General features: G+C 43.4%; 1 protein-coding gene across 1 annotated transcript in view; it reads left to right on the top strand.

Moving 5' to 3' along the window:
* slc35f1 (solute carrier family 35 member F1) overlaps positions 1-27,167 on the top strand; it is a 358,491-nt gene that overhangs the window by 282,238 nt on the left and 49,086 nt on the right. Inside the window, exons 4-5 of the mRNA XM_067983814.1 lie at positions 7,138-7,297; positions 10,704-10,860. Of these exons, the coding sequence (XP_067839915.1) occupies positions 7,138-7,297; positions 10,704-10,860 (317 nt within the window). The remainder of the gene's footprint in view (positions 1-7,137; positions 7,298-10,703; positions 10,861-27,167) is intronic.

Genomic DNA, 27,167 nt, shown 5'->3' with positions numbered 1-27,167 from the left:
TAGAAGTTTAGAACGCTGTTCCGCAAACAGCAGTTGATGCTAGCTCAATTGTTCATTTTAAATCTGAGATTGATAGGTTTTTGTTAACCAAAGGTATTAAGGGATATGGGGCTAAGACGGGTACATGGAGTTAGGTCACAGATCAACCATGATCTCACTGAATGGCAGATCAGGCTCGAGGGGCCCTATGGCCTACTCCTGCTCCTATTTCTTATGTTCTTATGAAACAGGCCATTCGGCCCAACAGGTCCATGCAGGTGTTTGTGCTCCACACAAGCCTCCTCCCTCTCTATTTAATCTAACCCTATCAGCATATCCTTCTATTCCTTTCTCCCTCATTTGTTTATCTACCTTGGCCTTAAATACATCGATGCTAGTCACCTCAACTACTCATTGTGGTAGCAAGTTCCACATTCAAACCACTCTCTGGGTAAAGAAGTTTCTCCCGAATTCCCTATTGGATTTATTAGTGACTATCTTATATTTATGGCCCCTAGTCTGGTCTCCCCACAAGTGGAAACAGCTTCTCTACATTTAACCTATCAAACCCTTTCATAATCTTAAAGACCCCTATCAGGTCACCCCTCAGTCTTCACTTTTCTAGAAAAAAGAGCCCCAGCCTGCTCAATCTTTCCTGATAGGTATAACCTCTCAGTTCTGGTATCATCCTAATAAATCTTTTTTGTACCTTCTCCAGTGCCTCTAGATCCTTATTATAATATGGAGACCAGAACTGTTTACAGTATTCCAAGTGTGGTCTAACCAAGGTTCTATACAAGTTTAACATAACTTCTCTGCTTTTCAATTTTATCCCTCCAGAAATGAACCCCAGTTCTCGGCTTGCTTTTTTATGGCCTTATTAACCTGCGTCGCTACTTTTAGTGATTTGTTCATCTGTATCCCCAGATCCCGCTGCTGCTCTACCCCATTTAGACTTATTATCCAAGCAGTATGTGGCACCCTTATTCTTTCTACCAAAATGTAATAACTCACGCTTATCTATATTGAAATTCATTTGCCAATTACATGCCCATTTTGCAAGTTTGTTAATGTCTTCTTGTATTTTGTCACAGTCCTCCTTGGAATTAACTACACACCCCAATTTGATGTTGTCCGCAAATTTTGAAATTGTACTTCCGATTCCCAAGTCCAAATTGTTTCTCGTGCTGCCATGGTCCAGTGGTCCTGTTTCAACACTGCAAAATCCTTTCCTTGATCTCAGGCAGGAGTGCCAGTTGTGCCGAAAATGGTTCATCCACCGATCCACGATATGCAAATGCCCCTGACCGCAGGATTTGGCACAGGATCAAGGCACATCTATGGGGTGGGTAGAAATTCCAGCCCGCCCCTAGATCCACCCTCAAACAGCCTTCCCCAGAATTTCAGGCCAAGCAGTAAAAGAGTTAACATTTATTTTCTAGGTGACATAGGGCCAATTTTCCAAATACACGTCCTCGCCCGCCAGGAGCACATCACTGGGAAATCACTGGCGCTCACCCCGTGATATTCATGACAGAAAAACATGGGCAGTTAATGCAATTTCTCTACATGCACTCCCTGTGGGCGAAGCTCCATCTGTGTATTTGGAAAATCAGCCTTGTAAAATAAGCACAACTGTTCACAGAATGTTTTGAGAACCTACAATTCTCAAGTTAACTCCCTGCTGTGAGTGTAAAAATAAAACAAATGGAGTTTGTTTTTTTACAGTGCAATAAGAAAGTGATGTAGCTGAGACATATTCCTTAATAATGAAATAGACTTTCACCTATAAAGGATCATTGACTGCTAAATAGGTCCTGTTCCTTGAACAAGTTAATATTTCATTATTAATGGGGTGGCTGATACATAGATATTGGAAGAAAAAATATGATAAATATTACAAGAAAATGGAACAAAGTGTGAGGAAAACAATCATCCAATTCCAGCGAGACATTATATTATATCTAAAAACCAATAGAGAGTCCAAGTTCTTGTACTTTTTTTCATTCATTATTTATCGAAGGAGCCAGACTGGCATATCTTGTTCAAACTATGATTTGATTGAACTATTGTTTGAATATGGAGTGAAGGTTGCAGGTTGATAGTTTCTGAAAGCTGAATATTTAAGCCATAAGTCTTTTTATTTCAATGCTGCATTCAGTTTCAAATGTCAGTATTTCTGAAAAAGAAGATATGAAACATCATATGAATTATCAATAACAACTGGCTCTTTTACCTCCAGTTTTACCTCCGATGTGCTTCTCTTATCTCTGCTCTTCTAAAGGTTAGGATACTGTTTAACAGGAATAGGAGGAGTTCAACCAAGTGACCAGTATATATAAGTAAGGCATGACAATGAAAAGTGGACTTTCCAAGTGTTCATACAGTGGCCATAAATAATGGGAAAAATGAGCACAGTTCCATTTTGCTAGATTTCACTTATTTAATACCCCAGCCAGTTTTCTGGTTGGATATTATTCTGGTGTCAGAAATACCCACCAGTTGCCACCCCAGTTCATTGGGGGTGAAATTGCCAGTAGTGTGAGATGGGCTTATATAATGCCTGAGAAATGTTAGTCTTTTCCACTGAAAAACAAAATTGGGCATGGTGTAAAAAAAATGGCTGCCAATTCGCTATGAGCCAGTTTTGCACTACTGGGCATGCACCAATTTCACCCCCATTATATTAAAATTATGCCCCAATTTAGACATTTACTCAATTTTGTGATATTTGCACAATTTATACTCAGTCACATACTCACCCATATAAAAGAGGTGTTCAGGACCGGTAGGATATGATATTTATAAAAGTGCATTTAATAAGCTCTGCCCTGTGGTAATGTTGCAGCACTTTTTGGCAGTTAATGTAAACTTTTTTCTTTTGTTTTTTTTTCTTTTTCCATTTACTTGGTCAGTTTGTGTTAAGTGTCCGTGATATTGGGACAATAGGGCTGTTTCAGTGATCGGACATTCATTGGCAATCGTAGCCCTGTAGTGCCTGATTTTCCATCCATTTAAATGAACGGATGGAAAAGCAGGCATTGCAGGCCAACAATTTCCTGCCCAGCGCTCCCTGTGGATGCCCCTCCTCGCCGGGAGTGCCCGATCAGGCAATCAGCTTCAATGTGTTTCCTAAAAAGAATCCTCCTTTACTCGTGTTTTGGATGATGAAGAAGAGGTGGCATATTGTGCCCACCTGCTGGTACCCTCCTACCTATGTTTGCATAGATGCATCGATCTGGAAGTGACTATATAGAGATGGCTACATAGGTTCCAAATTAGCAGGCAGCGTCTACTAGATTTCCACCAGGCAGAGGTGGGGCCGCAGATTTTTTTCCAAATCTTTGTCAGTTCAAGAAGAATTCTATAAAAGGTTTGAGGAAAAACAAAGGTTATATTTAGCAAATTTTGAGGAGTTAACATGAATCCATGTGGTTCTTGCGAAAGCTTGATACGGTTTTGCCATTTAGCAGTGAGCTGTGTTTATTTTGCTCTTTGAATGAATTGTACACTGTTGTTACTTGTGACAAATCTTCGAAAAATATCTGATGGGAACTTATTGGGCTTGAACTATCTTCAGTTTTCTTGAAATGAATGAGGTGACACCTAAGCTTTGCACTTAGGACATACGGTGCTCTAATTTAGTAAGAAATCTAACTACATTTTCATAATTGGGGTGAAATTGTACTGTGCAATATTAATAACATATACATTCATTAATTGGTATGAAATTCATTGAGCATTTAACTTAAACAGTCTTCTGCATCATGACACAACCACATAGTCACAGAGGGCCAGCTCGTCATTGATTCCCAGCTCGGCATTGATGCCTTTAGGCATAAACTAATTGTAACAAGTGGGGGGTCATTTTAACTTCAATGGAATTGAAAATTTGGAGACATGTATTAAGGGCGACTGAATCGATATCTCTCCTTTTACACTATCACCCAAAGTCAAAATTACCCCCACGTTGTCTTCATCTAAAACTAAAATTAAATTCTAAGCACGATATTGATTGGTGTATGGTTCATCTGTGAATTGCAGGTTAGGGAGATGGTCTCTCAAATCCTGGTTTGGATGAATTATTTATAGATTCCAGTTTTTAGTGTTAGGAAAGTAGAAAGATCCTTTGATATTGTTGAAGCAGAGCCTTGTTTGATCTTCTCAGTTTGAGTAGAGTTCTAATTTGATTCCTGCACAAAATCAATACTTCAGAATTCAGCATATATGTATTTTATTTACTTACAAATCATAATATGATTAGACAGAGTCAACATGGTTTTATAAAAGGGCAATTGTGTTTGACAAATCTATTAGAGATTTTTGAGGGTGTAACTAGCAGGGTAGATAAGGTAGAACCAGTGGATGTAGTATATTTGGATATTCAAAAGGCATTCAATAAGGTGCCACAAAAGAGATTGTTATACAAGATTAGGGCTCATGGGATTGGGGGTAATATATTAGCATGGATTGAGGACCGGTTAACGGACAGAAAACAGAGAGTAGGAATAAACGGTTGGCAGGTTGTAACTAGTGGGCTGCCGCTAGGATCAGTGCTTGGGTCTCAGCTGTGTATAATATATATCAATGACTTAGATGAGGGGACCAAGTGTAATGTATCCAAGTTTGCTGATGATACAAAGCTGGGTGGGAAAGTAAGCTGTGAGGAGGATGCAAAGAGACTGCAAAGGGAGATAACAGTTTAGGTGAGTGGGCGGGAAGGTGGTAGATGGAGTATAATGTGGGGAAATGTGAAATTATCCACTTTAGTAGGAAGAATAGAAAAACAGAATATTTTTAAAAGGTGAGAGACGAGTAAATATTGGTATTAAGTGGGTTGGGTGTCCTTGTACATGAATCACAGAAAGTTAACATGCAGGTACAACAAGCAGTTAGGAAGGCAAATAGTATGTTGGCCTTTTTTGCAAGGGGGTTGGAGTATAAGAGTAAGGAGGTCTTGCTGCAATTATATAGGGCTCTGGTGAGACCACACCTGGAGTACTGTGTACAGTTTTGGTCTCCTTACCAAAGGAGGGATATACTTACCTTAGAGGGGGTGCAACAAAGGTTCACTGGATTGATTTCTGGGATGAGACAGTTGTCCTATGAGGAGAGGTTGAGTAAAATTGACCTTTACACTCTGGAGATTAGAAGAATGAGAAGTGATCTAATTGAAATGTATAAAATTCTTAGAGGGCTTGACATGGTAGATGCTGAGAGGCTGTTTCCCCTGGTTGGAGAGCCTAGTACTAGGCATCATAGTCTCAAGATAAGAGGTTGGCCAGTTAGGACTGAGATGAGGAAAAATTCCTTCACTCAGAGGGTTGTGAATCCTTGGAATTCTCTACCCCAGAGTCGTTGAGTATATTCAAGATTGAGATCGCTAGATTTTTGGACACTAAGGGAATTAAGGGATATGGGAATAGGGCAGGAAAGTGGAGTTGAGGTAAAAGATCAGCCATGATCTTATTAAACAGTTCTTATTAAACATAAGAAATAGGAGCATGCTCGAGGGGCCATATGGCCCACTCCTGCTCCTATTTCTTATGTACTTATGTGCTTACGTGCTTAAAAATCATCCATAGCCTCCAACATCTTTAAAAGAGAAGGTAAAAATTATTTGAAAGCTGAAAAGTGCTTTGGGAAAGTTACTGTAAAAATCAATTATCCTAATTGTCACTTAATCCATACAAATCCCAGATGTAATTATTTTTGAAACTTTACTCATTTACTCATTTATTTAATTGTTTCAGAAAGCCAGTTGAGATGACTGGAGTCGATTTTAACTTCTTTTCCCTGGCGTTAATAGGACTGTAATGACCTCAAAATTGGGTCGACAGCCTTAACCCCGATGATGCAGCTGGCCACATTTTGAAAAGGACCTATTGCTAGGCACCCAAAGCGCCTGCCTGTTTCAGGCGGTAGGCCCCTTTTAATATGCAAAATTGGTGTCGTAGAACCCTGTTTGCAAATTTAGGTTGGAACTGGTCGGTGTGTTCCAACTCCAAAAAAATAACCTAGATCTCCACAATTCTGGGACCTCCCTCCTCAATCATCACTCTCCCCCCCCGGCTCCGGTGGCCCAATATGGCAAAAGAACCAGAGGGGAGATGAGAAGAATTTTTTTTAATGCAGCGAGTTGTTATGATCTGGAATGCAGTGCGTGAAAGGGTGGTGGAAGCAGATTCAATAGTAACTTTCAAAGGGGAATTGGATATGTACTTGAAAAAGAGAAATTTACAGGGCTTCGGGGAAAGAGCAGGGGAGTGGAACTAATTGGATAGCTCTTTCAAAGAGCCGGCACGGGCACGATGGGCCGAATAGCCTCCTTCTGTGCTGTACGATTCTATGATTCCATATTGGCTAGCCTTAATCTGACGAGCTGCATCGAGACACCTGTTTGGTGCCCCAAAGCTCACCTGCCCAATGTAAATGAGGCTGAGGTCTCAAAATTGCGGCCACTTCTTTGTCACGGGTACGGGCAAATGGTCAGTGCGCTCCGCCGGTTGGATGCCCAGAAGTTGGCTCCATTAACTTTAAAATGGAATTAACTTAAATGTTTTGTCACAATTTTTGGAGGAAAATTAATATTTTGGACAATAAGAGGAAACATTGATGTGGTTCTATAGAAACCCTACATTTAAAAAAAAATCTAAATTTACTGTTTCTAAAATTGAATCCTGCTGCTGTTACATACAGAGCATGGGCCTAGGAATCGATGCAGATCATATTGTGAATGTTTGCATACTTGGGTCGCAGGGTATGATGCAAGCATGCAGATATAGGAAACAAACTCCATGTTAATTGCCAGGCCCACTCTATGTGTTTTGATATGATTATTGTCAGATGCACTCTGACCTTCTGATAAACAGGCTTCCGGCAAGCCTCAAATTGACAGCAGCAGATTATAAAGTAAATTGGAGAGGACGGTGCACAGAGGGTCACAGGTCACTGTTTGAGTCACCCAGGACCTGAACACTGAGGTCAGTGTGTCTATAGTCAAGTGGAATTTGCTTTGGAAAGTATCCTGTGTCAAAACCAAAAGAGTTGAGCACGGCTCAAGCATCACACGTTTATTGTATTGATGATTTGTTGCCCCCTGGAATCGTTTATGTGGCAGTAATGGTTTATTTTGCCCTTTCTTTTTTTGTGTTGCAGCTGTTAGATTGTTTTGTTATTCCAGTGGTACTGTTGCTATCCTGGTTCTTCCTGCTGGTGAGATACAAGGCTCTTCACTTCATTGGAGTCGGGGTGTGTCTGCTGGGGATGGGATGTATGGTGGGGGCAGATGTTCTTGTTGGGAGACACCAAGGAGCTGGTAAGTTACTCATTACTTCCACCAACAGAAAATATAATGAACCATTTTGTAATATGTGTACAGACCATCAGAATGCTGAAACTCAACTTGTTAATAGACTTAAAGCTTTCAGACAGCTTTCAAATTTGGGACATTAGGGCACTCTAGATAATTATGCATCAGTAAGCTTAACATTGTTAAGGTCTGGTTCACTTGTCACATATAGGCGCTATGGAATTTGTTACTTTACTGAATTTACTTTGCTTCATGGCTGAAGCTAATTTAAAACCAACCTCAATTAGTGATTTTAGTCCACCAGTGCTAAATCATAGAATGATACAGCACAGAAGGAGGTCACCAGCCTGTGCCGGCTCTTTGAAAGAGCTATCCAATTAGTCCCACTTCTCTGCTCTTTCCCTGTAGCCCTGCATATTTTTCCTTTTTAAGTATATATCCACTACACAAATATTTATCATTGTGTTAAAACTGCACCAGAATTTGCAAAACATTACCCCATGATTGTTACTGTACTTGATGGCTGTGAGCGGATGTAAATGTTGTACACATCCCAAAAATAGACCCCCACCATCTTAGACATGGAGAATCATCATCTTTCAGGTGAGGCTCCCATCCTACATTGTTATTAAAATACACCTGCATAACAGTTTTGTTATCATTCTCAGACAGAAAAATGTTTGAATTTTATATTTATATAAATTAAAAATAGAAAATATTGAATGGACAAAACCTAGCTCGTATATAAAAACTATACTGCACTGCAAACATCAGCACTATCTCACTGCATTACTGTTCACAAAACCAACCCCAGATATAATTGCTACATTGCATTGCAAGTATTAGCACTGGCTTGTTATTTTACTATTCACAAAAAGACCCACCAGATCAGTTTAATAATTGGTGTTACCCAATATCTGATACTGTGAATTATATCCTGAATCATATAATCGACTAAAACAGTGTATGCATTAGACCGTGTCAGATTATTATTCTTCATATATGAATATTTCATGCTTCAAGACACTATGCAATAATAAAAATGACATTGAAAAGCACATTAAATATATTTAATAGATCAAAACTCGGTTTCATATATATCTTAATTGAAATTACTGTGTCCTGATTAACATGAGGTCAGTGCTGAAACAATATTGCTCTTTGGATTGGTTAACACAGTAAAGCAAGTAGTATTGAGAGTCAGAATGTTGGTTTTAGAAATATAACCGAGTCCTCTGAATAAAGATCCTGCCCACTGCTGTCATTGTAATTTGAAACTCTGTTTGAAGCTCGTATGTGATTTATTTTGTTTAATTATGTTAGAAAAGCACCCAGTGTTTGTTCAGTATGGGATCTAGTGGTGATAATGAATTCCAAATTGTTTTGTATAATCAGGTTTTTAGCACCCTTTTAGCTGTCAGCTGTGCTTTGTGCCAAAACAATATATGGTGTGGTTAATCAGCGAATACATTAGTATCTTCTCCTCATTATTGTCTAAACATATATTTTGCACATTTTTATTCACTTCTTCTACTATTGTTCTTATTCTTCTATTGTTATAAGGACCAAATTTATGAAATCATGCTCCTGGTGGATGTCATGTGCATAGCGGGATGCATGGGCACTGCTCTCCATGATTTCTGTCTATTAATTATAATGGCTAAAAATTATGGGGAATATGCATCCTAATTTCCTTTATATGATCACGGCGAGCAAAGTGCCTCACTAGGAGCACAATTTCATAAAATCGACCCCATAATGTAAAATGTAACTTCTTCACCAGCACAAAGCTAAATAAAGTGTGCTTTTATATGAGCTCATCAAGACTAGGGATGTTATTGTTGTGGAATGGAGCACTTCATTCCAACTTCAGGCACCAATTTCCTGCATCAAGCCTCCCACACACAGGTGCAACCAGCATGGATTGATGGTAGTGACACTGGAAGCCTGGCTGCATGTCTTTGTACAATGCTTGAGGAAGCTAATTATCATTCTTGACAATAAATTTGAAGAAACCCATCTGATTCAGTTGATCTCAAAAGTTTTTCAGGCTCCTCATCCTTTAGCTTTTGAGCTGACTTTCCTGCTTTTGAGTTCCTATGCTCAGCACATGTGGATGCCAACCAATTGTCTCCACCCAGCTCAGCTGATTCCCATTCTATTCTGTCCTTTGCCTTCATGGGCACCCACAGCTGCTTGGACCCAGCTTTAAAATGTCATAACTCAAATGACGCACTGGACCATTTCAGCTCACCTTAATTCCTGTGCTAAATGGTGTTTGGGACTTCCCAACTGTCCTGGGGTGACTGAGCCACTGCTCCCAGATGAAGTGTAGCATTACAAGGAATAGAGTAAAGGGGTCCCTACATGCCTGCCGGTGGTCTGGAATTTGGGGTGGAAACTAGTTCCACTGGGTTTCTGCCCCATGCCAAAAGTGCTGGACATTCCAGTTGAGGGTGGGTGGGGGAGTGCAGATGTAAAGGTTGCATGTCTGGGGGAGTTCCAGGGCTACCCCTGGAATTCCTCCATTTGTGCCCCCATTAAGCCCAACAATATTATCTCTAGCTCACAGCGAGCAAAATTCCATTGAGGACCTGGTAAAGTCCTCTGAAGTTCCAAAGACAAGGAAATCAATCCCTCTCCAAAAATGTCTTTAGCTCCTTTAAAGGGTATTGAACAAATTTAATAGCTGCTCATCTTCAGGTCTGATTTTCCTCCCTACTATTGGGTCCGATGCCTCTGAAGCACCCTTACAGCACACCTAAAATATGTTAATGACTCCATCCTCACAATTTGGCATTTCCAATGTGGAAAATTGCCCAGGTGTGTCCTGTCCACAAAAAGCAATTACCGTCCTATCAGCCTACTCCCAATCATCAGCAAAGTGATGGAAGGAGTCATCAACAGTGCTATCAAGCGGCACTTACTTAACAATAACCTGCTCACCGACGCTTAGTTTGGATTCCATCAGGACCACTCGGCTCCAGACCTTATTACAGCCTTGGTCCAAACTTGGACATGAGCTGAAGCCCAGAGGTGAGGTGAGAGTGACTGCCCTTGATATCAGCATGGGCTAGCTTTGAATAGAGCAACCAGAGATGAAAGGCTTGTGTTGTAGCTCCGTTCAAAACCCAAGACCCCCAGCTTTATATATCTACGCTTGAATACAATATCTTTTTAACAGTTTTAGCCTGGTTTTAATTTTTAATGCTATTCTAATAATATAACAGCATTTTCTGTACCAGTTATACAAATAGTAATACATCAGGGCAGTGATTGGTTAACAGCGATAATCTCCAATGTAATTTTGTATCTGTGAATGAAAAAGTGATTATAAGTAGTATTCAGAAAGGTTTCTAGCATATGTCCAAAACTCATTCTACAATTTATTTTTTTGTCTCCTTTTGGCCAGGTGATAATAAGCTGCTTGGAGACTTGCTGGTGTTGGCAGGAGCTACATTATATGGAATTTCCAATGTCTGTGAGGAATTCATTGTGAAGAACTTGAGTCGGGTGGAGTTTCTAGGAATGATTGGACTGTTTGGGTCTTTCTTCAGTGGCATACAGTTGTGAGTTGTTTTTTTCCACTGTATAATATGTGGTTGTCAGATTAACTATCAGCCAGATTTGATTGATTTATAGTAGAAATGTAATTGCAGGGTTTTTGCCTACATAACAGTCACTGCACTTCAAAATAATTCTCTGTGCGAACCGCATTGAGATGCTGTGAAGAGATATGATAAGGTGTTAGATAATTGCAAGTTATTTTTTGTTTGGAAAACATTTCAGATATTTTGCTTTTATACATATTAGAAGGTAATTTTCTGACTTCTCGGAAAATAGTGTACTGCGTACTTGAATTTCTGTTATGCGCTCCCGGCAGGCAAGACTCCGCACCTGAAGCAAGATATTGGAAAATTACCTGTGTTGCTTTTTTAGTTTTTCATTTTTGATGATTTTTTTTTGCATTCATCAAGTTGATGGATTTTGTGCTGGAGCAAGCAATTTTTTCAACTTTTGTCACCCAGTGTCCCAAGTCAAACACTCCCATGTTAAGTGTCATAATTATCCCCATAATAGGCACCTAATGTGCAATTTCATACATAACACTTTACTCTGTATATAGAAGTTTTTGCAAATAGTACACAATCAGATGGAATGCACACCTGAGCTTTTTTCAATTTAAAATGGTAGGCTTGATACAGAGTAAATCTACTTCAACTCAATTGGCTCAGTGGCAGCACTCTTGCCTCTGAATCAAAACGTCATAAATTCTAGCTCTACTCCAATGACCTCAGCACATAATCTAGACTGATGCTCCATTGAAGTACTGGGGGAGTGCTGCATTTGTGAGAGGTGCCATCTTTCAGATGAGATGTTAAATAAACTGCCCTCGCAGGTGTACTTAAAAGGGTCACTATTCAATGCCTTGGCCATTATTTATCCCACAACCATCATCTCTTTAAAAAAAATCATTATCTAGCTACATACAGGAGATAAGATTCCTCTTCTAACAAGCTCATTTGCCGGTTTTACTCAAAATCATTAACTCATGTTAATCAAGTGAATCATCTGTGCCCTTGGATTGATTCGTAATTCATCCATTAGTACAAAGTTAATCTAAATTTAATTTAAATAACTTACAAGAATGATTAAACATAATGAAATACTACTGCTGCTAGAGTGAGGGAGATAATGTAGTTGTTTTGTAACACCTCCAGTTGTTTTAGCATAAAAGGTTATGTATTGCTACATTTTTAGTTGCTGTATAAATAGGGTAGATTTCTAAAGTTATGACTTTATGCAACGGTACTGACTCATTGGTGTCGATTTTAGGATGGTCGAGCGGGTGCGTTCGTGGTGGGAGGGGGGGCTCTGAAAATTCAGGATTCCTGAGGCCCGGCTTCAAACCGCCCACTTCCCGGTTCCCCAATGACGCGCTTAGATGTGCGCGCAGCCCCCACATGCGGGACTCCCACCGACAATTAAAGCGGGATCCCACTTAAGGCAATTATTTTGATAGTTCGGGTCATTTGCAGACCTGATTGGGAGGATATTTTAGGAGGGGTGGGATTTTCATGTCAACTGGGCGTGTTTCGCGTGCTGGGGGAGCACTCCCAGTTGAAACAGACGTGTTGCAGCCACCAGGCTGTGGGAGCTGCAAAGGTCCATTTGACAGGTGGGTGGGGGAGACCCTCACTCATTGCAGGAGGCCACTCTGTCACTTTGGATAAAGTTTGGCTTGCACCACCCTCCTCCTAACACTAAAATTCACCAACTTGGAACCTCAACCCCGGTATGCAGACACATTTACCTACCTTGCAGACCCCCTCAAACATACATCTTCCGGATGGGGGCCGCCATAGCTGCAGTCATGACCTCCTTGGAGAACGAACAGCATCACCAGCCTCGCCGGCCACGCCGTCCACCTCTGACACATGGAGCTCCACAACACAGTGCTGTGACACAACCACCTGCACAGCAGGAGGGAGGGCAACCACAGAGAGAGATGCGTCGCAGAAGGCACTACCCTCGCCACAGGGTCCACAGACCGAGGTTCAGCTTCCTGGACCTCTCTGAGGAGCACTGCACACGGAGGCTCAGAGTCACTCGACATGTAGTCGTAGACATCTGCAGCCTCCTTCATGCTAAGCTGCTCCCGGCTGGTCCGAGCACCATCTTCTTACCTGTCGCTGTCAAAGTCACCACTGCCCTCAACAACTTCTCCTCCGCATCCTTCCAGCGGGCCACCGGGGACATCACCGGCGTCTCTCAGTCGTCTGCACAAAAGAGCCCTGCAAATACACCTACACCCACTCTGCAGTGACACAATGGGTGGCATCAGGTGTGGGTCTTCATGGTGATCTTCAGGAAAGGGAATTATTGCACAAATCAGATAAGATTTGTATAGACGTGGCAGTAGTGGTGATAACAAATTTTAATGTGCTTTGCAAAACAAACAAAACTAAATCAAAACCATGACATTCCGTCATACACCCTTCTGCATCCCCTTTGTGCTCACAAACCTTAGCCATACGTTTATGGGAACCCCTACGTGGTGCTACCCCTGTGGCTTCAGCAGAGGTAGTGGCAGGTTGCTCTTGTCCATGCCCTGACCATTGAGATGCTTTGCGCGGACGCCCTCTGGGTTTCAATGCCCGTGAGGGCCCCTCCAAAGACTGCTCCACCTGCACCTGTGCAGGGGCAGACTCGGCCACCTGGAGAGGAGCAGCATTGTGGGTACTGGTTGAGAGGGGGGCAACGGGTGAGACGTGGAAGCGCTTTGAGTGGCGTCCCCACTTCCATGTCCCCTTTCATCATCATCCCTCTCCTGGCCCCACATCACTCCTTCCACTCTGCTGGACGACAATTTGGAGGACTTGTGTGAAGCCTTGGAAGGCCAGTTGTGATGTATCTGTCAGCCTGTTTAAGGTGGCAGAGTGTTGCTCACCCTGAATCCGAACGGCCGTTGTCAGGGCCTGAATGGACTCATTGTTGAGCCGTGCTTGAAGCTCGATAGAGGTTAGCCTTTCCTCCATCACAGACATTCCCGCATTTACCCGCGACACTATCTCAGAGATGCCTTCACGTCCCTGTGACAGTATTCCACTCATGCAGGAGTTGGACTCCTCCGTCCTCTGCGTAATTGTGGAGAGTGCGCGTGGCACCTGTTCCAGTACCTTGGCAATGTGCCGCTGGCCCTCGATGACTCTCCTTTTCACGGCTGGCCCCCAGGGTTCAGCATCTGGGTCCAGCTGAGCAGAGCCTGGAGAAGAGTGCTCCCATTGACGCAGACTCTCCATGGTTGCCCCTGCCACCAGCATCTGCTCATGCTCACATGTGCTTGGTGACTCACAATGTGCAAGCCCACCTAACTGAGGACAGGGACCCACTGAGGTGTGTGTATCTGCGCTGGTGGATGGCTGGCTCAGTTGTGAAGATGCCCCCTCAGAGGCCGGCAGGTCCTCTGAGGAATCGCCCTCCACAGTCACGGCGGTCACAGATGGCTATGCAAGAGAACAGAAAGCAATATTAAGCATGTGGACAGATGTTGAGGTGCTGCAGATGCCAAGTGATGCTAAGATCATTCGCTGTCATGAGTACTGAGTGTTAGATTTCTGTCACCAGCCATTTGTGTGCTCCCAGTCTTGGCGTCCGCCACGGACAGGCACTCCAGCGTCCAGCTTAGTTCCAATGCCTGCTGCTCCGCATCTGTTAGGACCACCTGGTGTGGTGGGCCCCCTCCGGTCCTTGCCCTCTCCCGGGCATTCTGGCATCTCTTCTCCTATCAGGGCAAAACACAGAGGTGTGATTGAGTGATGGTTGCATAGTGACCCACTGCATGCATTGGTGTGGGTGGGGTTGACCGTGAGGGAGATGCATGGGAGGGTGCGAGTGAGACATAGCCATGAGATTGTATGACGATTGGGTTGCGTGGTAGTGTTCGAATGGGAACTGGGGCGGTGAGTAATTGCAGGCAAGTTGAGGATGATAGTTGAGTGGATGTGAGGAGTGATGCCAGAGCGTTGTGGTGTCAGTGCAGAAGGAGTTGTTTGGTGGTGGAGGTGATGTGGAAGACGGAATGTGGGAGAACGCATAAGTAAACTCACTTTGACTGACCTGGTTAGGTCATTAAAGCGCTTCCTGCACTGGACCCAGGTTCGGCACACATTGCTGCTGCTGCTGACCTCCTCGGCCACCTCCAGCCAGGCCTTCTTGGTGGCAGAGGGAGGCCACCTCCTCCCATCAGATGGGACAAAAATTTCCCTCCTACTCCTCACCCCATCGAGCCGCACCTGGAGTGAGGAGTCAGAGAACCTTGGAGCAGCCTTGCTTCTGGTCTGCTCCATGCTCCCAAAATGGATGTTTGCTGCAGGAGGAGCATTGGAGGACTGCCCCTTTAAATAGGGCTCCTCCTGCTGACAGCCTGTGATGTGAGTGCGCAGTGCGCAGGTCTGGAACGGGAAACCCGGAACCACGCATAAGTACCTTCAATTAGGTTGTGATCGCGTGCGGAGCACCCCGATTTCACTGGACGCGTTACCCATGTGCCCAGTCGACCCCCTGCTGCCAACCCGCCTCCCTCCTAATATCGGGCCCATTATTTTTGGCCCCACCAGCTCCATGGCCCTGACCCTCTTCACTGCATGCATCATTGTAAAATGTGTTTTTTTCAGCAAATGTGGGGCAGCTGGCCCAGGGTAGGAGTGGGATGTTTGGGCAGCCGGAGACAAACAACCAGCACCAAAGAAAAGCTTGCCAGTGTGCAACAGGAAGGGGGTTTCAGAAGGGTCTCGCAGGAGGGATTGCGGGGCGGGGGGGGTGGGGGTGTGGTGAGGGGAGAATGCCAGGACAGGGGAGGTTGCGACAATCCTTGTTGGCCCCGGAATAGCACTCCTGCTCCTCCTGGCCCGACAAAGGAAAGTTTTTAATTTACTTTGGAGGGCTTCTTTTGTCCTCCCGCCAGCTGGCGACCTGGTTTTACCTGGCGGCAGCTTTCCCCCATCATTCCTGGGTTAAAATGTGATTGGGTCGCATTGACGTCGTGGAACCTCAAAATGCATTAATTCGTGAGGCACCTACCTGAGGTGGGCACCTCATTCGTTGCCATATCAGTGGTGCTAAAATCCAAAATTGGCAGGAGCGGAACGGGAAATGGAGCTTCTCCATTTTAACTGATCGCCTGCTCCGTTCCCCCTGAGCGGAGAGAGTGAAAATCCCCCCCCTCACGAAGTGTGTGTTAAAATTACAAACGGTAATTTGTAGGCTTAAATATTGGCAATGAGGTATGTTAATTATGGAGCAGTTATTTAATGATATCATCAGAGAGTAAAGGATTTTCATTTTGCACAATTCCAAATCAAGCATTGATGGTTCGATGATTGTGACTCATTTATCAGTCTAGTTCATTTCCAATAATTGTGCAATTCAGACATACCGATTTGTATAGAACAGATCAAACTGGACAAATTAATTTGGAACATGCCATACTTATGTCAAATCTCTGTGGAAGAGTAAAATAATAAGGATATTACAATTTAGTCACATAAAAGGAATCTTTCCTTTGCATCCTGAATTTAAAAAACACGGTATTTGACTTTTAAAAACATAGGCTCCGAAATTCCAATGGATCGGTAGAGTGTAAACCGAGTGGATCAATTTAGTGGGAGGGGTTGGAATTTGGAGAGGAGAACGGACTCACTGATTTTGCCTTCTATTTAAGTTCTACCCTAAATTCTGTCAGAAGTGAGGAAGGGTGTATGGTGCACCCTCTGTAACAAGAGTGTGTCCATAGAAATGATGGGTTTGGGCCAAGATTACACAATCATATGAAAATAGCCCCAACTCCTTTAACGTATCATGACAACTAAGTGCCTTAAGGCTGGGTATTGTTTGATCTACCCCCTCTGTACCTTCTCCTAGTCCTTAATATCCCCTGCCATGTATGGGGACCAAACCTGGACACAGCACTCCAAATTCAATTGCACTAAGGCCTTGTACAGTTGAAGTATAGTATTCTTAGTTTTACATTATATTTCCCGAGCTATATAAATCAAAACTCTATTTGCCTTTCCAATGGCCTCATTACACTGCTTGTGAGCCTTCAATGATTTATTAGCTATGACCCTCAAGTCCCTCTCTTGTTCCATAACCTTCAGTGGGTAGCTCTGCATGCTGGCTAATATTCTCTTCCACTCCATAACATGGAGATACTGAGGTGCCTTTTTTGGGAAGTTGACCTCTTGTGGCCTCAGATGTATGTAGATGTTTCTGCAATGGGATATCTTCTGATGATTAAAGAGATCCTGGAGGCAATCTGATCACTGCCTGTAATGACAGTCCCTGAACCAGGTGAGTATTCTGGAGAATTTGATAAATGGTGTGCAGCACTGATTGTCTCAGTTTTCTTGAATGTGTATAAATGAGTATTAGAGACACAGATGTTATCTGAAACTCTTTAGGTCACGCTAACAATATCCTTCTTAAGGAAAGTAAGGCTCCAGCCTAAGCCAAAGTTGCAAACCCATTTTTTCGAAAAGTACAGACAGAAAGGTACTGGCGATTAGATTAGACCCTCTTTAATTTCCAGTTGACGTTTGTTTAGGTAGAATATTAATTAACAATATGTTGAATTAATTTTAATTTTAACTTGCACTGCACATGGAAAAAGCCTTTCAGCATGCGAAACAAGCCTACAAAAGTTGTAGGGTTCTGAAATTTCTACTTGGGGAAAAGTTTCTGAAGTAGATTTACATCTTGAATATGGAGGCCAAGGTCTTGGTGGCTACCAGTCAACTTCATTATATCTTACCAGAAGTACTTCATATGCTTGCTCCTTGTCCCAAGCACAATACTCCTCCCACTGACAGCACAATATAACAGACAGTAAATGAATCGATTCACTTGGCGCATGGTGTATCCTGAGAGCAAAGGTTCTGGACAGCAAGTGCCTTTTTCTATCGGCCCTCCAGCAGGGATTGGAGGCACATGGCTGCAGTGAAAGGAGAGAACGGCACTCAGAAGTCACAGGTCTCCATCTGAGCACAGCTTTCGTGGACCTGAGCACCAGTATAAAAGCACCGTGAGAAATCAGACAAAATTACCTTTTCCATAACCTGTAAATGCATGAAATATTTGTTCCTTTTTTTATCCTGATGCAAATTCAATTGTAGATGACAATTTAGAGTCTGTTCTGATATAAATACCAAGTGATTTGTGCCAAGTTAATCCCCTCACACTGCCCCTCTGAGGAAAGAATTGAGACAACTGAAATGAATGTTCTTCCCAGACTAAATTACTTATGGGCCTCCATATCACTTTCAGTAGCTGAAAAAGTATTTTCAAAAGATAGATAGAATAATTAAATCCTTTCTTTTGGGAATGAAGAGACCTAGAATTAATCTGAAAAGATCCACAGGTTTTCAAGGGAGTTTAAATTCTCTGATTATAGGTTATATTATTGGGTATACCAGTTGTCACCTTATTAACGCTGACACTCCCCCTTTAAAAGGGGTACTGATGGTGATGCTTGCAATTATTCGCAACTATACAGTTTTAATTTTTTTTAAGATTATCTTTAACATCATTTTTATATTTAATCTACCATTGTGTGACCTCGCCCTCCGGCAAGCTAGCACCTGCAGTATCTGTTCCCACCCGCTCCGGCTCCTACGCACTTGTGCCCGGTGTCTCACCATATGCCGATCCCTACTCTAACCTAGCCTCTAAAGGATGCACAGTGTCAGTATCTGAGCTGGTGGATACAAGTGTCAGATCATGTGACAGTGCGGCTCCAGTGTTCTCCTCCTCGGAAGGTGCCGGCTCCAGTTCCTTGTTGCCCCCTTGCGTCTTCCTCCACTTCCCCATCCGTCTCCTCCCCCTCAATGACAAAGTGAAACAGGTTGAGTTGTGCAGCGGGGAGAGGAGCAAGTAAGACGTGTGTGCTGACAGCATCTGCAGCACATGAGTCAGAAAAGATTGTGGGATGAGGGAGATGTGGAAAAGGAGAAGGAGCATTAGGTATGCAGAGACCCCCTTCGTTGGGACCTCCAGTGCCGCCAGTGTCCATGGCCGCAACGATGGCCCGCCCAATGATCAACAGCACCGTCTCCTCCAGGGGGGTAAGGACGTGTGAGCTTGCCTGTCCTCCCTCGGGTCTCTCCTGCTGCCGGCTGTTATGTACCACCTTCTCCTGCAAGACAGAGGACAGTGTGCCATTGAGTATCCTGCAAGGTGTCTGGGTGATATGCCTGTGATGGTCGAATAGCTGCCAGTGCGTGTGACCTGTGAGTGGTGGATGTGTGGCCTGCAAGTGTGGTACTATGCGAGGGTGAGATGCGGCATGCGAAGTGCAGTGTTGTGTATGGATGGGCAGCGTTTATTGGTGGGGGGGGGCAGTGTCGTGCATGGAGCAGTGATGCAGTTGGTAGGATGTACCACTTGATACTTGCATTCATTCACCTTGACCACTCGTGTCAAATTATTGAACTTCTTTTGGCACTGCACCCACATGTGTGGTGCAGCGCTCCTGGCATTCACCTCCCCAGCCACAGCCTCCCACTGCCACCGCAGCTGGTATCTGGAGGGTCTCCTACCACCCGGCGGGTACAGGATGGCCCTCCTTTCATCCACTCCCTCCATCAGGGCCTCCAGTGCATCATCAGAGAACTTTGGGGGGCGCTGTCTTGCTGGTCCAGCAATCGTTCCTGCCATCCTGCACTGCTCTCGTTGACTGTGCACCTCCCCTTTAAGAGGTGCAGCCTGCCTTTAACAAGCGCTGACCACGCCCCATTTCAGGCCTCCTACTAGTGCTTTGCAGCCTCTCAACAGCACGGAAAGCATTGGCTGCACATAGAAATCATGTTAATGACCAGGCAGCATGAATCTCACGTGCTGCCTGCATCGGAAGCACCGGGCGCGGGTTAATCACGGACTGTGATGCCCGTGCCCGATTTCGGGGGTTATCGAATTTAAACCACCGCCCCCCCCCCCCCAGTCTTTCAATATAATCCCAATCCTATGATGTGGTTCTGTTATATAACATAATCTAATCTGCATTATTCAATATCCGTTCTGAGGAGAGGTTTATACCCAAAACATCAACTTCTGTTCTCTTCACAGATGCTGCCTAACCTGCTGAGTGTTTCCAGCGTTTTCTGCTTTTGAATCAAAATTTTGGTACTCATAATACGACCTTCCCCCTTCTCTCCCATTCACCTGCAGTCCCTGGAAGACTTGCTGCTTAGTGCCTCTGGGCTTCAATTCATAGTCTGCCTGACTCTGGGATGTTAACTGAGCTGGGAATTAATACAGCTCCCTCTTTTCTTGATCTCCCATAAAATAATCCAAAATAATGCTATTAGATAGCAGAGTTAACCCTGGTTTTATACAGCAAATGAAACATCCCTATTAAAGTAAAGCTACTTAATACAACTATTGGTCTGGTAGGTTCCTGTGATGAAAACCCCTGGCCTTCGGTTGGCAACTGCTTACAGTGGCATGACTGATAGATGAATCTCATTGTATGAGGCATTACAGGCACAGACCAGTATCCCATTAATCTATGGTGCAGCATTCCTTCAAGTGATCCTTGAGCAAGAAACTAATTGGAATTGTGACTCTCGATAAAAGGTTAATGCATGGAGTTCAACAATTTTCTTTTCATTTTTTTCTTCTTCTTCCCCACCCCCATGGCAGACATTGATGAATTAGAGGCTTCAGTGATTGAATCATATGATTTGAATTGAAATACTATAATAATAAATGTTTTGAAATGGGGTTTTATTCCACTGCATGAGGCAGGAGAATATTGCAGTCTGTAATTTTTATAAGCCAATTTATAGGTAAGTAATAAATATATAATGAAACATTTTAGAAGCAGTTCTTTGAAAATCCAAGCTTAAAGTTATTAAGTTTCTGTTCCATGTACTCTTTTGCTTTGACGTGGCTGCATTGGTGGTGTGCCTGTCTGTGTACTTGTGTGTGGGTGGTGAAGTTACATTGGAAGCTGTTTATAGTACATTATATGCTACTACTGATTATGTTGTGTCTTGCTGTGACTGATTTTCCAAAATCAGCTAATAAGAAAACCAGATTAGTTTTGTCTAGGTTAAAGTATTAAATCAATAAGAAATACCAACAAAAAATGATGACTTATGCCATATTAATATAATCAGATACACACTGAGGTCTATATTCAAGTGGCTGGGTGTGCTGGTCACATAAATAAGTCAGGGGCCTGGATTTTATCTGCCAGCAGGTTTCTGACAAGAATCCACGCTGGCGATGTTAATTTCTCATCCACCTGCAGAAGAATGAGGCCCGGTCGATTTTAATTGGGCTGAGCCTCGTTTAAATTCCAACGGCCAACTTCCAGGCCGCAACGGGCAGGAGGTTATCAGAAAATCAGGCACCTGGACGCTGCCCAATGACACAAGGCTGATGGCGGGATCACGTTCTGTGTGTATCTCGGGGAGTTCCTGCATTAGTAAATGGGGGAGAGGGTCCGGGGCAGGGGAGGTCTAAGCTTTCCTTGTGGGGCCTGGAGGAGCCATCGGAACAAATAAGATATAACCCTTGGAAAACATTTTCAGCTTGTCCAAAACTTTATATACTGGCTATCAAATACAGAAAAAGAAAATGGATAGAATTTTCCACTTGAGTTACACTGCCTCCCCTTCGTTGTACAATGAAAAATTCTTAAGGAGCCACGTCATCATCCCCTGTTCACCTGCTCCACTTCTGGCATTTTCCACTGAAAGTGACATCAACTGTACGATACGTCTGTCCAAATATGGGCAGGTTTATTATAATGTGACATAAATGGCAGGAACGCGTCATACTATGTATTTCCCATTATTTGTGTCTTTGCAATGCAGGTGCTGGAATGGCCCGCATATTCCTGGCACACAGCCTTGCTATGCTGGCGGAGTGGAGTTATATTTTAAATTTCCTGACAGTTGGCCATCAACAACAACTTGCATTTATATAGTGCCTTTAACATAGTGAAATGTCCCAAGGCACTTTACAGGAGCAATTATCAAACAAAATTTGACACTGAGCCACATAAGGAGATATTAGGACAGTTGGTCAAAGAGGTAGGTTTTAAGGAGCGTCTTAAAGGAGGAGAGAGAGGTGGAGAGGCTTAGGGAGGGAATTCCAGAGCTTAGGGCCTAGACAGTTGAAGGCATGGCCGCCAATGGTGGAGCGATTAAAATTGGGGATGTGCAAGAGGCACAATTTGGAGGAGCACAGAATCTCGGAGGGTTGTAGGGCTGGAGGAGGTTACAGAAATAGGGAGGGATTTAAAAACAAGGATGTGAATTTTAAAATCGAGGCGTTCCCGTACTGGGAGCCAGTGTAGGTCACCGAGCACAGAAGTGATGGGAGAACAGGACTTGGTGCGAGTTAGGATACGGGCAGGAGAGTTTTGGATGAGCTCAAGTTTGTGGAGAGTGGAAAATGGGAGTCCGGCCAGGAGGGCATTGGAATAATCAAGTCTAGAGGTTACAAAGGCATGGATGAGGGTTTCAGCAGCAAATGAGCTGAGGCAGGGGTGGAGACAGGCGATGTTACAGAGATGGAAGTAGGCGGTCTTGGTGATGGGGCAGATATGTGGTCGGAAGCTCATCTCAGAGTCAAATAGGCCGCCAAGGTTGTGAACGGTCTGGTTCAGCTTCAGACAGTGGCCAGGGAGAGGGATGGAGTCGGAGGCTAGGAAACAGAGTTTGTGGCGGGGACCAAAGATGGTGGCTTCGGTCTTCCCAATATTTAGTTGGAGGAAATTTTTGCTCATCCAGTACTGGATGTCGGACAAGCAATGTGACAAATCGGCAACAGTGGAGGGGTCGAGGGAGATGGTAGAGCTGGTTGTCATCAGCTTACATCTGGAACCAGACGTTGTGTTTTCGGATGATGTCGCCAAGGTGCAGCATGTAGATGAGAACTAGGTGGGGACCAAGGATAGATCCTTGGGGGACTCCAGAGATAATGGTGCGGGCGCGGGAAGAGAAGCCATTGCAGATGATTCTATGGCTACGACTGGATAGATGAGAATGGAACCAGGCGAGTGCAGTCCCACCCAGCTTGACAACAGAGGAGAGATGTTGGAGGAGGATGGTGTGGTCAACCATGTCAAAGGCTGCAGATAGGTGGGGGAGAAAGGAACAGAAGGATGTGCAGATAGGGTTAGATGAAGTAGGGAGGGAGGAGGCTCGTGTGGAGCATAAACACCAGCATGGACCTGTTGGGCCGAATGGCCTGTTTCTGTGCTGTAAATTCTATGTAATTCTCCCTCCTTTCCAGCTGCCCCGGAGGACATTGGCTATGCTCTGCTCTGGCAGGCCTCGGAGAGCAGCTGCAGCCATTCTCTGCCCTCCCGCTCAGGCACACTCCGGCAGAAGCCAAGAAGCTTGCCTTAAATATGCAAAATAGCCTGATCCGGAAAATCATCTGGGGTCAGGCCACATTATTGGAAATGGAAGTTGTGCTTCAGGACTGGTGAAAAAGAGAGATTGGGATATCCCTGGTATCTCTAGACCAGTCAGCCTAACATTGGTTCTGGATAAGTTTCGAAAGGTCCTAATACAGAATAAAATTAATACTCACCTAGAAAGACATGGGCTAATTAAGATGAGCCAGCATTGATTTTTAAAAGGGAAGGCATGTCTGACAAACTTACTGGAGTTTTTTGTGGAAATAACACACTGTATTGATAAAGGAAATGCAGTGGGTGTCATGTACATGGATTTTTGCTAAAGATGTTTGATAAGGAGGCTTGTTTATAAAATGAAGGCACATGACATTGAAGGAAGTGTGGCAGCATGGAGAGGAAGTTAGTTAAAGGACCGAAAATTGATGGTTGATGGATGCTTTTTGGTCTCAAGGGATTTAAACAGTAGTGTCCCCCAGGGATCAGTGTTAAGACTATTGTTCTTCTTAATTGGGGGTGAATTTCCATGCGGGTTCTCCCGATCATCTGCCATAAATTTGGTAGAGGAGCCACGGAAGCCCTGGAAAAATGGCCTAAACAGTGTTTCTCCATTTTCTCAGGGTTTCCATGGTTCTTCCACCGAATTTACAGAAGATGAGCAGAAGAACCCCAATGGAAATTCACCCCCAATATATATTAATGATCCAGACCGGTATATGGTATCAATTTCAAATTTTGCAGGTGACATAAAAATAAGGAGTGTGGCTAACTGAAGAGGACTGAAAATATCTTCAGGAGGACATTCAGGAGTTTAGTACGTTGGACGGATAGATGGCAGTTGAAATTTAATGTGGAGAAACGTGAGGTGATACATCTTGCAAGGAAGAATAAGGAGAAGACATAAATGGTAAAACTTTAAAAGGAGTAGAGGAGCAGAGATACAGAAATCTTTACAAAGTGGAGGACAAAATAAAGCTGTTATTTCTTTAAAAAAAGCATACAGGATCTTGGGTTTTATAAATAGGTGTATAGAATACAAAAGCAACGAGATAATGCTGAACCTATACAAATCATTGGTTAGGCCACAGTTGTGTCCAATTTTGGATGCCTTACTTTAGGAAAGATGTCAAGGCCATAGAGAAGAGATTCATTAAGATGATGCCGAGGATGAGCAGCTTTGGTTATGAGAAGAGATTAGAAAAACTGGGACACTTTTTATTAGAACAAAGAAGATTAAGAGGAGATATGATGGTGGTGTTCCAAATTATGAAGGGTTTTGATAAGGTAAACTAGTGAAACCTATTTCCACTGGTCGGTAAGTTGGTAACTAGAAAGCTTAAAGGTTAGCATGAAAAGAACAAAGGGAGAAGTTGGAGGAATTTTTTTGCGCAGTGTGTTGTCAGGATATGGAGTGCCGTCCCAGAAGTAAAATAGTAAATAGCTTTCAAAATTAAAGTGGATAAATATTTGAAAAAATAAAATTTTTAATTATGAGGAAAGGGCTGGGAAATGGGACTAAGTGGATAGCTGCTTCAGAGAGCCAGCACATGCTTGATGGGTCATATGGCCTCCATTTGTGCTGTGAAATTCTATGATTATTTCCTATGGCAGACAATAATCCTGCCCTGCCAAAAGATGTGCCGGGATTCCACAAAATTGGAAAATCCCAACTAGGATCTTTACTAGAAAATGCATGACTATGCGAAGACATGGACCACCATTGCTGCACGGATAAATTATTATTCTGAAGCATGGTGATAATTTTAACCTAACCTGCCTGGTGGGAAGCTGACAGAATCAGATTGTGCACCTGTTTTACCCACCACTTAATCCGATCCTGTCAATTTCCCCACTGGGCAGCTTACGTTAAAATGACCCACCCCCTATATGATTGTCACTTGAGAATCAATGACTTGAGATTTCCGCAAGTTATAAATTGCCACCCAACAGAAAGATTTAAACTATACCATCCAGCTAAGAAAATTGCTGACAGAGCAAGAAGAAGTCATAACGCACGTATTTTAACTGAGGTGTGACAATGGCACCACCTCTTCTTCCAAGTCTGCTGTAGAATCTGGTAAATAATAGAATTTCTGTATCATTTACAACCATAAATAAGCTGATTGCAAAGTTTATAATGTCTAATCTTATACACGTGTACACAATGGGGTAATTTGCCAACCTTATGCTTCTGGCGGGGAACACGTCGGAAAATTTGGGCATGTCCAATGCAAGATTTTCCAACCATGGCCAGAAACCATGTGCCAGTGCGTTCAAATTTCTGATATGCACTTCTGCTGGATAAGGTTCCCTGCTGGAAGCATGAGATCTGAAAGTTGCTCCTAATATGTTGTAAGGTCCTCCAGATTCTTGGTTAATAATATCCTGGGCCCATCCTTGGTGCTTTGTGCCAATGAAATAATTAAGGTACTTCTTCTGTAGTCTCCACTAAAACTACAATTGAAACATCAGACGTCCATGCAGGGTTTACAACCACCTCTTATGTTTTCACACGAGTCCACAAGACCCCCAACTGCGTTGAAGCAGGAAGCCATCACAATTTCTGAAGAAAATGAGGACACTGCTCATACTGAAAGCAGTGTCACTACCCAGGGGGAAGGATATGTGCGAACACCCACAGGATCCAGTGTAGACAGCAACTGGGCTGCTAAACAGCAGGAGGGCACATCACCTGTGGCTGGATTATCTTCCAGTCATTTTCTGAGTTCTACAAAGCAAACCGGAAATGGCATTTAGAACACTAGGATTCCTAAAGCTGGGTTGATAAGTGCTAACACTTCTACATCCAGCTCATATCCAGGCAACACTAAAATAATTAATTCCCTTGCTGCTGGAGTGTGTGCAAAGAAGCAGTGTGCAATTTTGTAACACCCAGAAGCAGAGTAATGATACTTGCCTGCGTATTGCGTTCCAATGTGTAGTTAGGCTGGGCAGAACTGGCATCGGAGACTGGCTGCCTAATCAACCTGCTCAGATTATGAGAAGCATTTAGGTTTCTTCCTTGCAGCTTTTGGATGTTACTGTTCAGAGTGCCAGTTCACAGGGTTATGGGGCCAGCACAAAGTCTCCTTGTGCAGTTCTCAGGCTGATATGCCTCCAGTTCTTAGTGCCAATCTACAGAGGATTTTCCGAGTGACGCTTCTGCTCAGAGTTTGATAGCCAGTCTCTAGAAATATCTATTAAAAGTATAAATGCACAAAGTTTCATTGTCTAATTACTTGCAATATAACAAGCACAAATTACGTTACCACATATTTTGACATGGGGGAAAGGTTTCCTCTATTCGTATTTGTACTGAAATTGTAAATGTATTCTTTACACATACATTTATGAACAAAGGAATTTTGTGGCATGAACCACATTATGGAGCTTCAGCATTACATGAATTCCATAAGGACATAAGAACTAGAAGCAGGAGAAGGCCATACGGCCCCTTGAGCCTGTTCTGCCATTCAATCAGATCATGGCTGATCTTTGACCTCAACTCCACTTTCCGGCCCGATCCCCATATCCCTTGATTCCCTTAGAGTCCAAAAATCTATCGATCTCTGGCTTGAATATACTCAGCAACTGAGCATCCACAGCCCGCTGGGGTAGAGAATTCCAAAGATTCACCAACCTCTGAGTGAAGAAATTCCTCCTCATCTCAGTCTGAAATCGCCCATCCCTTATCCTGAGACTATGCCCCCTAGTTCTAGACTTTCCAGCCAGGGGAAACAGCCTCCCTGTCAAAACCTCAAAGAATTTTATATGTTTCAATGAGATCACCTCTCATTCTTCTAAACTCCAGAGAATATAGGCTCATTCTACACAATCTCTTCTCATAGGACAACCCTCTCATCCCAGGAATCAATTTTTGCACCGTCTCTAAAGCAAGTATATCCTTCCTGGGTAAGGAGACCAAAATTGTACTCAGTACTCCGG

Source organism: Heptranchias perlo, chromosome 5 (genome assembly GCF_035084215.1).
Source record: "Heptranchias perlo isolate sHepPer1 chromosome 5, sHepPer1.hap1, whole genome shotgun sequence".
Lineage (NCBI taxonomy): Eukaryota > Metazoa > Chordata > Chondrichthyes > Hexanchiformes > Hexanchidae > Heptranchias > Heptranchias perlo.
The sequence above is the reverse complement of the archived record's forward strand: the minus strand, read 5'-3'. Positions and strand labels throughout refer to the sequence as shown.